The sequence below is a fragment of the Brachycentrus maculatus genome, unplaced genomic scaffold (genome assembly GCF_059751285.1).
Source record: "Brachycentrus maculatus isolate JH-2025_06_01 unplaced genomic scaffold, ASM5975128v1 h1tg000071l, whole genome shotgun sequence".
Taxonomy (NCBI): Eukaryota; Metazoa; Arthropoda; class Insecta; order Trichoptera; family Brachycentridae; genus Brachycentrus; species Brachycentrus maculatus.
The window spans coordinates 241476-257399 of record NW_028280825.1 but is presented as its reverse complement, the minus strand read 5'-3'; the positions used below and the strand labels follow the sequence as shown (position 1 = coordinate 257399).

Sequence of the window (15924 nt, the reverse complement as noted above, 5' to 3'; positions counted from 1 at the left end):
ATAAGTGATTTTTTCACTGTAATATTTATTCAATGCTGCCTGAAGCGGAGGGCTGATCACCCTTCTTTCATGTCTAAAACGATCAAGATAACACTGTGTTTATATGACACAGTGCCCTATGCACCATTGGGGTGCGGATAAGGGTTTTATTATTATATTATTATTACAATAGGGAGATCAATAAATAAGTGATCACAAACATTACTGATTTTTTGTCACAGTATATTTTTAAATGCCTACCAAGGTCGCACAAGGCTTCCGATATTAGTCCTCGATCTCTGATGTAGTTCTTCTCGTCGGCGCTCAAAGGTCTTCTCTTCAGGTCGGGGTATCTTCTCTTAAAGCTTTTCACTCCCAGGTACAATGCCACCTAAAACAAAAGCATTTTTTATAAATATATGTACAATCAAACTTCCACAGGATGAAAAATAACAAATATTTTTTATGCATATAGAGCATTAACAATATCTTTCATGTGATTTGCCTTCTATGTTATAAACATTCATGTATATTCTACATTTATTCCTATAAATTTTCCCTTTTGTCTTAGTTGACCATTTAGAATTTCACCTACACGCCTCGCGGACACATATTACACCTTTAACCTTCCCCTCCCGGTGATATGTATTTACTACAACTCGACTTTTCAAATGAGAATATCAATATAAAATATAATGGATACGGGGCCTAGAATTTTTGTATTCCTCCGTAGTATAATTGTCTATTACATGAAAGTATTATAACATAAAGTTATTCATTTTCAGCGATGGAAATAAATAATTTGTGAAAAAATCAGGAATAAAATCACCAATACACAAACGTTTCTGTGCTTTGTAAATATACACGCATGTCGTAACGTGTTTACTACGCCTGTGGCACGCATATCATCTTGCGTGACGGTCGTGTGGCTACACCAACCGATGCGGTTATTTACGATGTATTTTTTTTCTTGTTTTCAGATAATACCAGAGCTAACATTACAAAATTGTTACATTTCAACCTCAACTATGGTCAACAAAAGCAACATTTAGGAATTTTCACGTTTTTCCCGTTTTTAAACCACATTTTCATATGGTGTACAAAATACGTATCATCGGAATGCGCGGGAGTTTTTAGCACCGTAAGAGAAGGGTTAATTTCTTTTAAGCTGTTCGGCTGTCCAATTTTAAAACACAGTAAAGGACATTTTTTTGTAGTACGTTTTTTTTGCTTTTTTGGACTAAGTAGAATCTATTTAGTCCAAAAATGCAAAAAAAACATACTACAAAAAAATTGCCCCTTACTGTGTTTTGAGTTTGGACAGCCGTGTTAACCAAGAATGACTTTTAAATACGCGAAAGGTAAATAGTATCAAACATGGGTAGGACGTATAGAAACATCCTCAAAATATATGTTATACGCTTAAACAGAAGGGACTTGTTTTTTTCATTTAACAAATGAGTGAGTGTAGTATACTTTTGTTTATTTATTGTAATTGTTTATTTTTCTTTACATTTTTATATGTAAGTAAATGGGAAAAATATGAATTTTAGTCGTTTAATTAATTGTAAGCATTGATAAATTTTTTTTTAATTAAATTACATCACGGGGGCGGAGACGTAATATGTAACATATCTTTAAAAGTGCATTATCCATTATCCAAAAAGGGACTTTCCAGTTAAGATGTTAATAATCATTAAAACTACTCGCATATTTGGATATATTTTCAATCTAGACATATGTATTATGTTATTTAGGGATAATAATCTTTCCCTACCATATAATTGCTTGAGTTTTACAAAGTCATTCAAAACTGTATTTTCCATACAGTTTTGTTTGGCTGATTGCGTCACCTGCCATTTCCCAAATGAGAGATATGAATTTGACTGCTATAGAAATTACAAAGAAAATAAATAACAATGAAATTGAAGAAGTTCTACTCACTGTTCGGAGATTGAATGTTCGATAATAATAAATATACTTTGACGCGTTTGTTCTATCAACAAGAGCTAAAACCCATTTGACGCCGTCTTCAAAATTGAAATAGAGCAAATTGAATTTTATACAAATTGTGACATTTATTTTTCACATTAATTACTTTCATTTGTTTTGCAGAAATTTCAATTAAACTCAAAAATAAGAAGTTTCAAAAACAAAATCTAAAAATAGGCACTAATATAGCGAGAAATACACGATTGTATGGCAACATTTCCAAAGATCAAATTTCCCAGTAAAGCATTTAAAATTCGACAATACAAATTGCGACTTTATTTTTCACACTAATTACAGTAAAACCTCTATATAACGAATCTCTATTTAATGAACTTCGGATATGATATTTTTTATATTTGATGGGATAAATTATCCCATCAAATATAAAACCACCTGTTAATATTATACATGCTTAAATTCAAATATTGCCACATGTAAACAGTTTTAGCGGCCATGAAGTTACCAGTATTAAGATCACATATCGACCATCTAAAACATGTATTGAATGTTCGTTAGATATGCATTCTCGTAATTTTAGAGAGTTGATGATGAAAATAACTTCTATAATTGGAGAAACAGATTTGTGAACAAGTATTTGGACACACTCAAAATGTCGTAAACTTGATTCCTTATTCAAAGCAGGATTACTGAAAGCAAGCATGTCAATATCAAACAGCAATGTTACTTCACGATGAGTGTCCGAAGGCAATAAATAGAATTTTGTTTGTGTTTTGTATTGTTACCTATACATAGATTTTATATTTTTGAAAAAAAAATTGTTTTTTTATTTTTTTAATGGACTTTCGGCTTTAACGGACACACCCTCCCCCCAATTAGTCCGTTATATCGAGATTTTACACTACTTTCATTTGTTTTGCTGGAATTTTAATTAAACGTACCAAACAAGTTCTAAAAATAAAATCTAAAAATATATCAATAAATATACGGGTTCATAGCACGGTTGCCAACATAGAATGGATAAATATCACGATATATGATTATTGGCTAATAAATTAATATGAAAAATCACAAGACTATCGGTGACATTCTTATAGAAATCTGTAGAGAACTAAGGGAGATATGAAGGTTTAAACTTTAGATATTTGAATAAAACGAAAAATGTGCATTCGCATATGTCATCAAATTTCCGTCATCAAATGTTTTATGACATCATATGGTTTATTGTCTATGGTTTATAGAGCTGTAATAGTAGTAGTGTAGATTGTTTGTTTACCACTACACTACCATTTGTGTTATACAAATATGAGGGGAGGGGGGAGCAGGAGGGTGTACCATAGACATCAACAAATAGAGCCGCCAATAATTTAGCAATGACACCAACATTAAAATAACTCCACCGTTTCTGTGACGTTATTCATTGCCTACTAACGAAAATAACATTTTTTCGAAAGCGAATTTTCTAAAAGAAAATGATGAATGAAAATATTAATTATATCGACTGTTATAAACACAAAACGAGTTTAATACAATCCTTTATAAGTTGAGTATGTTAAATTAGATATTCCTCCCGTCTGACAAAGATCCATTTTCCCGTAAAGAATGAGCTAAAGAAAAGCTTGTGATGAGCGGCGAGTCGGCCATGCTGCCCGTAAAGAAGTAAAATTCGATTATGCATTGAGTTTATTGAGTTTCATGAAGTTACCTGTTCTTGAATCATGACTGTTTGCGGAGCGTCTCCAGAAGCCGTTCCTTCGGGTGGCCAGTCATACTCTGCTACATCGGCCGGAGTCCATTCCTTATGACTGTAAAAACCATGACATTATTCATAATATACTTTTAATTCAATTTTAGGTAGAAATAAATTTATAATTTCAAGTATGATGAGTTTTGTTATGAAATTTGAAGGCTCTTCATTTGAACAGATGTCGGTCATATAAACAGATATTTCGTAAGTATAATCCTGCTAACAAGAAGCGAAATTACAAACGTAAATAAAAAAAAAATTTAAGCAAAGTTGCGTATAGCTGAGGACGCCAATGTGGCGTACGCGTTGATGATGCATGGCTAAAATAGGATACCAAATTGGCATACGTGAAGTTCAAAGATTTAATTTTTTCAAACAACACGCAGTTTCAGGCCTAAGTTTCTTGTGAAATTTTGCTCATATCAATTGTGATCAGAGGTGTGCAACAAGATAAACCGTAAACCCAAAGACCGATCTATTATCAGTTTAGTCCAAGTGTGACTCGGGTTGGGAGTTTCCATTATAATGATGAGCCTGAGTGCTGCTCGGGAAAATCGTATTCCGACTTATCGGTATAGATTTGCCTGAGAGAATATATTTATGCATCAGTTTTTATTGACTAATGCGAGTGGTTTTCGGGCAATTTTGTTTTGACTTGTTGGTGACAATTTTTTGCACTGGCAAATTTTCTAATTTTCAAAAATTCGACCATTAAATGATTAAATAATAAATTCACATTAAATGTACTGCATATTCTTGATTTCAACCTGGGATCCTCATACAAATATATTTTCTCAATTTACTTTAAAAAAAAACAGGTATTTCAATCATTTAAAAACGGACAATTTTTGTGAGAATCGGTGTCAGATGTAAAAATATGCTAAAGCTTCAATTTACTATACTTAAGGCATATAAATATTTGAAATAATGTATGATTACCCTTCATCTAACATATCCATCAACCGTGTCCGTTTAGATTTTCCACTCTCCGCTGTAATTCCACTCAATACTGAACTCTGAGACTCTTCATCTATTAACCCGACATTTCTGGAAAAAAAAATGTGTGAATGTAATTAAATAACCTTCATTAAGTCGCAGTCAGCTTCGATTGTCGAATTAATAGATTTAACAGCTCTTCACTAGTGTTTCCCAAAAGTTTATTCTCAACATTTTGAGTGTGTCCAAATTCTTTTTCACAAATCTGGGTTTCAATTATAAATTTTGTTTAAAAACTAGCTACATATTACATTACTTTTATATTTTCTATTTTTATTAGATATAATACGGATGAATAAGGTCCAAATAATGGAGATTCTACAGTATATATATCGTAGCCGTACAGGAGTAATTGACCAACTAACAAAACGTAAAATGTTCAGGAGGGCCATTTAAGTCACTTTTGCTTGGCAAGAAAAAAAACATAAATGCAGTTTGTCATTTTTAACAAGTCAATATATTATACTTCTAAATTTAAAATCGCTTTGGGATTTTTTTCATGGCAATATTAAGCTAGTAAGATATCAAATAGTCAATAATCACGTTTTTGTAAAAAATGCACTTGATCATTTTCTCCTGTATGACTACGATATGTATGTGTCCTGTGCAAAAGAGGCAAGATCTTGTATACCTTTGAGGAGTTGCATTGTCTCCGATCATGCATGTTTCCTCTTCGAATACTTGAAGTGCCGGAGTGAGGGTTGGCTCCAATTTACTTTTCCTTCCTTCTCTTTTAATCTCCGTAAGAGGAAGGGCATCCTGGAAAAAACATTTCATTAGCAACGACTAGAATTTTCCAGTTCTTCCATATACAAAATAACCAGTCTAGATATACGAATATGTACATTATTGCTTATAACATATTATTTTATAAAAAAAAGGCAGTCAATGTATGTACAACAATTTCTAAATAAATAACATAACAGGAATACAGTAGTCGATAAAAACAAGAAAAAATTGATCTTAAAAATTCTACTAATAAAACATATTAATGGTTTTGCAATATTACTGAAGTTTTTTTTCTAAATAGGCCCCACGACTTTTATAGGAGTCATATCAGAAAAATATTTTTTAACAATTATTTTTTTGACAACATTGTTTTTTTTTTTTAAATATTCATATTTATCATGGTGATTTTTATAAATATAATACATATGAATCAAAGAAAGCTTTATATTTTCGTACCGTATTATACATTAAAATATATTTTGTGTGAATATAATTGTCAAAATGAATTAATGATGTGTAAATTTATTTCGAACACATTCGACAGAATACATTCAGTCCTACTTAGTTGATATTCGTAATTACATTTATGCAAAACACACAAATCATGTATTTACTGAAATGTTTTAAATGACATAATGAAAGGATGTCAAAAATATCACACCTCTGGCACACAAACACTAAAGAAATTGGTGGAATCGGACAGGTATAAAATTACACCTGGTCAGAAATTCATAACAGGAAATAATAAATTGATAATGGTATATTCATATCATAAACTCACCACACTTAAGGTACAGGTGATATTACAATACATCTTCATTTTCAATAACTCTGATTAGAAAACCGAAATCAGCACTGAATTAAAATAGTTAAATCGACAATGATTATTATTATACAAGAGTGAAAAACTTGTAGATACAGGTGAGATTATTTTATTTTATGCAAAACTACATTGAAAATTTACATTTTGACCGTAAAAAACTTTTCATAATCGCGTCTGGAGTGATATATTCCCAAGTATTGGAAAAAGCTTCTCAAAGCAAGAGCTGTACCCAAGTCACACCAATACACACACTACACTGGTTAAAAATAGACACCAACTCATTTACACACATGTGCTCCTATAGAAATACCAACTTTACAATCTGTCTAGGGGGGAACTCGTGTTTATTAACTCAGTTTAATAATACTGTGCAATATGTTAGTGTGACGTGTGATTGCTTATTTTAAATTCAAAATTGTAGTGGAAAACATTATGTGAATTTCAAATGAAAACATGGTTCATGAGTGAATTTCATTTTGTCACAAGTGTTACTAGAACATATCTAGTGTCAAAAAAGATGTTGTACATATTTTAAGGTTTACTTAAAAAATAGTAGTTATAGTTAGATATTTTAATTATATACTTTATTACATACTTTATGGACAGTTCTAAATGTAATATTGACAATGTTAAAATCACAATGCAAATCAAGTTCCATACACATTGATTAATCCATTTAAAATGTGTGAAATTTGGCTAGGTAAGTCAATGAAGAAAAAAAATTAGGTCGATACCAAACCTCGCTATGATTCAAATAAACAAAAGTGACATTCAAATACGGTCCCATAAAAAAAAGCTGTATTTTATTTCCGAAAAATCCTAAATAACCTTTTTTTTATAAATGAATTATTATCATGTTTAATGTTAATGTAAGCAATGGAACAAGGAAGTACCAAATCTGCATTATATATTGATATCATGGGGTATAAAATAACCAATATTTTGTCCGCCTCAGTAGTGTAATGGTCAGCACGCTCGGCTACCGTTCTGGAGGTCCCGGGTTCGATTCCCAAGGGGGGTAAAATAAATATAAGTGATTTATTCACTGTAATATTTATTCAATACTACCATGGACTGGTACCTGAAGCGGAGGCCTGATCACCTTTCTTTCATGTGTAAACGATCAAGATAACACTGCGTTTATATGACACAGTGCCCTATGCATCATTAGGGTGCGGATAAGGGTTTTATATATATTTATATATTATATAAAATAACAGGGTAATGAAAATTTATTCATATTTTCGGAATCTGTCGTAAAATTTATACTTCATATGAAAATGCAAAAATAGAAACACAACAATTGAAGCATAAATTAAATGAGGTAAATGGAGTAAAAAAAAATAATGAATGCATATCGTGGGTATATTATCAAAAAACTTTAACTCTAAAATCCCTGTTAATAATCCCTGTTATTCAAAGCTTTTAGCCTGAGCAAATTACCCCCTATTAAACTTAAAGCTAAATTTACTTTTAAAAACACATATATATGACATTTCAACGAACTTAGTGTATTTTGCCAGTTTATAGAACGTTGAAAACTTTAAAATATGCATCGTTAAGTCAAATTGCATACTTTTATATTTTTTTTACAAAAATATTAGTATATAAGGTTATATTTATTATATTATATTACTCATTTGTTATATGTTATATTACTCATTTGTCTCTAATATTAACATTTTTGTAAAAAAAAATTTAAAAGTAAAAATAACCACAAAGTAAATGCTTTAAATATTAATAATATTGAGAATACAAAATTGCATATTTTTGAGTTAACGTTTTTTGCCAGTACACCCACGATATATGAAAAAAATATTCTATGCGGGCAATGAAAAGATAAGATTAAAATCTAACCTGCAGCTGTATTTCTTCGCCGCGGAGGCCACCTGGCACTCGGCCTCCCCTGCTGCCTCTGCCCCCCCGGCTGCCTCTGCCGCCCCTCGGCTTCCTGGGGCTGCCGCGGGGCCCCCGACCCCGCCCCCTGCCCCGGGTGGCCGGGGACTCCTCCGCCCCCTCCACCCCCTCGGACGCGGCCCCTTCGGAGCTGTCCGCCTCCGCCTTCTCCTCCCGGGGCTCCTCGGCCGCGAGAGCCGTCACCGACACCTTGCAGGGGGTGATAAGCGGCGAGTCGGCCATGCTGGCGGTGATGTTGAGGAAGAACTTGTGAGCCGAGTCCACCGGACTCCTGGGCTCGGTGGCGGCGTCCCGCGTCTGGGACATAATGCTACTCGCCGAGGCGCGCCGGGAACCTCGCCCTCTGCCCCTAGTTCGGGGGGTGCGTAAAATAATGGGTCGATCCCTAGAAAAAAAATATTCATTAAAACTATTACTTACTAACTTATAACCCTTATCCACACCCAATGGTGCATAGGGCACTGCATCGAATTGACGGAGTGTTATCTTGATCATTACTTACATGAAGGCAAGGTCACTTTTGCGCTTCAGGAACCAGTCCAGGGTAATATTAAATAAATATTACAGTGTAAAATCACTATTTATTTTCACCCCCCCGGGAATCGAACCTGGGACCTCCAGCACGGTAGCTGAACACGCTGACCATTACACCACGGAGGCGGACACATTAAAACTAACACAACATGACTATAAAAGACGCTACGCACTAACCTAGCTGACTATTACTGAATTCAGTATTATTTTTTGTTTTACTAGCTACTTCAAATAAATATAATTCAAAATATATTAAAAAATTACACCTGCATACTTTGGGTAGGGTATTTTTTGGTCAAATGTAAATTATTCAACTTTGCCGCAGTGAAGTTGGGTATTTAAGAGATTTAAGTATCACATGGGCCAAAGGAGTCAAAGCTGATGTGTAATATAATTTAAGTCACATCTTAACATCAAAAGGTAACACTGCTTGGCAAGTCTAGTTAATATAATCTACATTCATGTAGTGCAAATACATCATAGGCATACAGGAGAAAGTGCCAAGTGCATTTTTAACAAAAATGTGAACATTGATATCTTACTAGCTTAATACTGCCCTGAAAAAAATCTCAAAGGATTTTAAACTTGGAAGTATAATATATTGACTTGTTAAAAATGACTAACTGCATTGATATTTTCTTGCCAAGCAAATAATAATAATAATAATAAAACCCTTATCCGCACCCCAATGGTGCATAGGGGACTGCTTCATATGAACACAGTGTTATCTTGATCGTTTACACACGAAGGAAAGGTGATCAGCCCTCCGCTTCAGGTACCAGTCCAGGGTAGCATTGAATAAATATTACAGTGAAAAAATCACTTATATTTATTTGACCTCCCTGGGAATCGAACCCGGGACCTCCAGAACGGTAGCCGAGCGTGCTGACCATTACACTACAGAGGCGGAAATTTGTTAAAAATGACTAACTGCATTGATATTTTCTTGCCAAGCAAAAGTGATTTAAATGGCCCTCCTGAACATTTTACATTATGTTAGATGGTCACTTTCTCCTGTACAACTACGATATTTCAAACAAGAAGCTTGTAATTTTTTAAGATTTTTGCACATTTTAGGGAAGTTTTACCATAGACTATTTTTTTTTTTTACCATACATAGGAAAACATTTTTATCTTAACACATTGTTATCGGCAACCCCAACTCCTATTATACTCAGTCAACCGCCCGACCTTCAGTATACTAATCACAAGTAACCGCAAACCCGATTCCGATCTGTATGTCTTTTTTTTGCATCTATCGCGCTCTACCAACAGTAAGCTAATAGAATGCTTATAAGCGTCTTCTGCTCTCTACCCACAGTACGTAAAAAACACAAAGAGAAGTCACAATAGACCTAGCATGGTCGCAGTGACAAGGGATGCAAGATCCCTTAACCTCTTATGTTTAAAAAAAAAATTAAAAATGTAAAATACGCTTTTAAGCGTTTCCCGCCATCAATGTGTTAAAATAAAATTTTGAGGTTATAAAAATTATAAACGAAAATAGTTTTTACCTCGGTGTTCTCGTGGCTCTGACCGGTCGCTCTTCCAGTGCTGGAGTAGGAATCTTGGGCGTTCTCGTAATGCCGTCGGCAAGGGGCACTTTACGAGGCCGACCCCTTTTCCTGGGTTGAGGTTTAAAAGGGGGAGAGTGGACGGTGAGGGGGGATTGGGCCATTATATTGACAATACTGTTATTCAGACTAGTCATTCCGGAGGAAGAATGCACCGTGGGAACAAAGTGCGCCTTGGCTATGCTCTCGATATCCAACGGGTCTTGAGACAGGTCATCCACTATCATGCATTCCTGGGAACTCGATCCTTCGTTCAGGGCCATCATGTCTTCGTCTACTTTGTTGAATATGGGACTCTCCGTGCACAGGCGGTTGACTTCGGAGACAGTATCGTCCGAACTAGTTGTCGAATTGGAGTCCGCCTCGACGGCTGATACACTTTTGGCATGGGCGAATGGAAAATTTTCAACCGCTTTTGTTTTGTCTTCCTGCTTGTTTTGCAGCTTTGTCAAGATACACTGAAGTTTAGATTCTCCGTTGTTAGACAGAAGCAGTTGCGCGGGCTTGGGCAGGATGGCGGCGTTATGTCCGCTGTTAGTTTTATTGTAGTCGGTTATATTTTCTTCTTTCGAACCCAGCGATAAGACAGATATAGACGCGTTGGATCGCAAGTCCATTTTGTTGGGAGTTTCAATATTAGGTTTAGATTTTGGCACCTTTGTAATAGATGTATTGGAATTGATCAAGAGATTATCCAATTTCAATCTCTTCGCCTCTGAAGATTTATCCCCTTCTGAGCAATTTTTCAACACGTCTTCCGTAGGAGTCGAACGCTTTGTGCCAGATCTTAAAAATTGACCGACATTCTCTTTAGCTATTTCGTCAGAATCTTCAACTTCTTGATTTACTAATTTAGTTTGGCAACCGTCTTTAGTAAACTTTAATTTAATATGCCCTACCGGAGAATTTAAACTCTGCTCATTTTCCGCCTTTTCTTTAGAATTTTCGGGTCTCGTTTGAGAATCCGAGCTCTGCTCTTGAGGGATTTTTATCGTAAGTTTTGGGACGACTTGTTCCGCATTCAGAGAAGAATCCGTCTCATTTTTACTTTGCTCCGAATCTGATTTCTTTTGACATTTTTCAGTTACGATCTCCGAAGTCGATCCCTGGGTGGTCTTATTGATTTTAAGTATTATTCGAGGAGAATCGAGACCGCTTTCTTGAAAACTAGGAGAAGACTTGGACGATGAAGTTATTATCTCCAAAGGCTTATCCATATTTTCGGGAATGGGTTTTATTATCAGTCTGAGCGGATTATAGATGTCCGCATCTCCGGAAACTTTATCTTGATGTTTGGCAGATTTAGATACGGCATTCTCATACTTGGCATTTGCCATCGGGACTTCAGAAGCGGGCTTGAGTAACGATTTCATGTTTAACTTGGGCACCGTGAGAGTCTCTTCGGGTTTACTTCTGGATTTTAAAATCATTTTGAAGGATCCGATACTATTGACGTCACTATCTACTCCAATATGCGAGGACACGAGCTCTTCGGCGGGTTTAGGAATGGGTTTAATGCTTACTTTAGGCACGGAAGAATGCTCTTCGGGTTTAACGATCGGTTTGATAGTAAGTTTGGGAACTGTCGGAGAATCCGACCGCTCGGAAACTCTGGATTCGTGTTCTTGAGGAATCTTAATTGTCAGTTTGGGAACATGGGGTTCCAAAGAAGCCTCACTTTTTGGATTTGTCCTTTTCGATAACTTTGGAATGTTAGAGGCGTCACTAGGCGAATCCACTTTTGTGTCGGATGCGTTTTCGACAATTTTCGTTAGTTTGATTTTCATTTTTAAATCATTTTCATCGACGCAATTATTTTCCACGCACTCGGTCAAAGCCTCGGGTTTCCCAATTTTAATTGTCATTTTTGGTATTCCTTCATTATGGGTCACCGCATCTGAATCATTTTTACTATCAATGCTAGCATCGTGAGACTTATTGAGCTTGATGGTCATTTTCTCAATCGGAGGAGGAATTAACGGTTTTATTGTAACTTTAGGTATAACTGTGTTTGGAGAATCACACCTGGACGGAGGCTTCCTCCCGGGTTTCTGTTTCACGGTCTCGCAGTCTACTTTAGGTATAGTAGATAGGGACTTTATCGTTAACTTGGGTACCGCGGGACACCTGTCGGGCACATCACACTCCGTCGTTTCAACAGTCGGTGATTGGACGCATTTTGAAGAAATCTCATTTTCTGAACTATCCGATTCGGATACTTCGCTGCAACTTGAAGATTTGGTTTCTTTACTCGGCGCACTTTCTTCGTCTTCATCGGGTTTTATAATCGGTTTGATATTTAGTTTAGTCAAATTGGGAATTTTAGGTTCCGTCGCATCGTTTAAGGTTTCATTGGCCTTGGAAAGCCAGGCATTTTTAGATTCCGGGGGAATTATGGGTTTGATATTAATTTTGGGTGTTTTACCGCTCTGTTTTGTTTCTTCGCTAGACTTGGGGCACAGTTTTAAGGTTAATTTGGGAATAACTTTAGCGGACTCTTCGGAATTCACCAAGTTTGGAATGTCTTCGCATTGTTCGACTTTAAGACTATGGATAAAAGCGTTGGACTTATTGGGTATATGAGATTCTTCTACGACAGTTCGGCTCAATTTTAGGGGAGAAACCTTTCGAACATCTAGGACATCATTTGAGTTATCGGGACATATGTCGCGATCTTCTCTTAACTCGTCTATGTTGTTCTGTACGATAGAATTACAAGAATGACTATTCTCCGCGCTCGGAAGGCAATCACTCCGGGCGAGAACCTTATCAATTTTCACTATTTCACTCGTTTCATTATTCCCGCTACAACTTTCCGAGTTTGTGCAAGCTTCGGCAATACTCGAAGAGTCGGAAGATTTCGTAATGTTAACATTACCGGAATCTCTTAATTCTAAAGCATTTTCATCTGCAGTCACAATAGCGACATTTTCTTTAGGGTCATTGATTTTCACTAACGATGAGGCTGCAATATCGACCGAGGGGCTTAACCTCTCGGAGCACTGCGTCGTTTCACTAACAACAGGTTGCTTGGGAAGCGGGACCGAACTGACGGCAAGGGGTTGACTCCTCAAGTTGGAGTTTCGGACCAGTTTGACTTTCTTAGGAGATAAACTCGTCGGGGCCTTCTCCGGAGATACGTCCATCGCAGCCTTTTCCGGAGATACACTCATCGCGGCCTTCTTGGGAGATACACTCGTCGCAGCCTTCTCGGGAGACTCACTCCTGGCCTCGGGGGCAGCGGCGAAGTCACTCGCGACGGGAGTGGACCCGGAGGCCTCGGGTGGTCGGACCGCTTCCACGGGACAGGCGACCGGAGTAGCGAGAGGAACGGCAGCTTTGGGAGGTTCTACCACTTTTGCGGTGTGAAGCGTCGGCCGGATGAGTTTTCGCCGTTGAACGGGCATAGTTTTACTAAGAGCACTGTCCGTATTTTGTTCATTGGGAAGTGTATTACTATCTACAGGCATAACCTCACTTCTCAGGGAAGCTGCGGGACCGGCAGTACGTATATCAGAAACACTGTCGGGCAAAATCCGATCGCAAATGTCCGTTTCCAATTTGGCAGCACTGACGGAGTTCACAGCTCCCGAATCGTTACAACCCCCACTCTTGTCGTTAGTTCTTACATTATGTTCTTCTATAATTTTATTATTTTTTACAGGCACTATCACCACAGTACTGGAGCTGCTAATTATATTGACCATCTGGTCGGATTTGGTGGAATCCGGCAATATGTCCGGGGGCTTGGTAGGTTCCCGGTCGAGAGATGTCATCTCCTCCGGAAGATTGTTGGTTCGCGCCGAGCTTCCTTCGGACTCCGCGCGATCTGGTCCCGGCGCGCCGCTCTCCCCCCGACTGCCGGAAGCCACGCAGTTGGTCTTCTTGAAGTCCCGAAGTTCGGGAGGCGCGACCGCTTCTCGAGCTTGAATGACTTTACTTTCCGCGAGAAAAGCATCGTCGAGATCGGTGGAATCCGCCAGATATTTAGTTCGTTTTGCCGGCTTGGGATCGTCGATTATATCGTCGATCATTTTCAGAATAGTTTCCGTATTGTGACAGGCGTCATCGTCGATCGGCGGACTCAGTCGGTGCGCGAGCTCGTCGAGCGCCGTCGGGTCGCTTCCGACGACGTCCTCTTCCATGGCGGCCGACGATCCGCGGTCGGTATTTACATTCGGGACCTTTGTGGACTTCTCGTCACTGACCTCGCCAGACAGCTTTTCACACGTATTTTCCCGCGTCGTCGATTGGCGCGCAGCGTCCTGCATGGCACCCGCATCGTCCTCAGAACTTTCCATTATCTGTTGATAGACAGAGTTACCATTGCTGCAAATAAACAAACCGTAAATTAGAAATATTTAATGTCGAATATTTTTTTCAACTAACCTAACATTACACTTGACAAGCCTGACTAAATGCACAAATTTGATAGGTCGCGTAAGTATAACGGTGTTTTAAACATAATTTTTAATTTACACGTACACGCATTGTATAATTTCATATTCAAAAAACTTAAAAACCACTCCGAGAACTCAAGATTTGCACTAATAAAAAATCAAAACTGAAAACCGGCAAACAAAAAGCTTGTAAACGCCATTTTTCAAGCCAAGGACATGGCCGGAGCCAACCATCAAATAACAAACATGGCAGCAGTATCGCTTCACTCTACCCAACCTAACGGTAAAAGCAACGGTCATTGTAGACAACTTCAAGTCAAAAAGTTTTTTCCTACTTGATGCTTGCTAAGTACTTACCTTCAATTAGTGTAAAAGTAGGTAGTAGGGACATCTAAGTATATAAATACATATTTTTTAATTTTTATTTACTTTTTATTAGGAAATCGACATTTTTCTGTAAAATTTATTATTTTTCGTTGCATTATCCAACTAAGCTTATTATGTTAGTATATGATGAGTTAATTTAAATTTCTAACAAAATAAAAAATTCTCATAAATCTCAACAATATTACTTGTCTTCATACGTTAGAATATATATGATATGGTTAGTATAATTAATTTATACATGTTTTTGTTGAGTTGATATTAGTAACTAACGATGATTGTAATATTTGTAATTGATAATATTTTCAAACGGTGTAATCTCCTTCCTCGTAGCTCGGAAGGAAAACGGGGTCGGCTGGAGGCGTTTGAGATTGAAGTTTGGAGATGGTGCTACAGGCGCATGTTGGAGATTCATTGGTCGAAACATGTAGAGAACAATGAGGTATTAAGCAGGGCCGGGGAATTCAGATGCTTACTAAATAAAGTAGCACAACAGCGAGCCAAATGGATAGGCCATAATATAAGACACCCAGGCCTGTTTCTTACGATTGTGAAAGGCATATGCGAGGGCAAAAACTACACAGGATGACCCAGCTCAATCTACATGGATCAAAATATCTCTGTCATGAGTTGTAGCGGATAGGCCGAGTTTAAGAGACGAGCGGAGGATAGAGCCGGGTGGAGACTGACCATGAAAGAAGCAAACCAATCATCACCAAGATTATAATCCACGAAGAAGATGGTTGCAGTCATGATAAAGAGTACTACATAGTTATTTGCTGTAGACATATTTTGAAACTGTTTTATGGTAGTTATAATAAATGTTATGGCTAGTTATGTTACATTCAGTTGCCTTACTCTGATTTTAATAATCGTGTTCAAGTATTTGTC

At 37.0% G+C, this 15924-nt stretch overlaps 1 protein-coding gene across 4 annotated transcripts in view; it reads right to left on the bottom strand.

Moving 5' to 3' along the window:
* Nucleotides 1-14933, bottom strand: part of e(y)3 (PHD finger protein enhancer of yellow 3) — a 30834-nt gene extending 15901 nt beyond the window's left edge. The window contains exons 1-7 of one of the 4 annotated variants that reach the window (XM_088257123.1): nt 14735-14933; nt 10190-14578; nt 8082-8526; nt 5304-5431; nt 4616-4723; nt 3635-3734; nt 241-370 (exon numbers count right to left, since the gene is read on the bottom strand). In XM_088257123.1, the coding sequence (XP_088113249.1) occupies nt 241-370; nt 3635-3734; nt 4616-4723; nt 5304-5431; nt 8082-8526; nt 10190-14550 (5272 nt within the window). In that variant the 5' untranslated portion in view covers nt 14551-14578; nt 14735-14933. The remainder of the gene's footprint in view (nt 1-240; nt 371-3634; nt 3735-4615; nt 4724-5303; nt 5432-8081; nt 8527-10189; nt 14579-14734) is intronic. The other 3 variants (XM_088257120.1, XM_088257119.1, XM_088257122.1) reach the window with 3 other exon arrangements.
* Nucleotides 14934-15924: the final 991 nt, after the last annotated feature.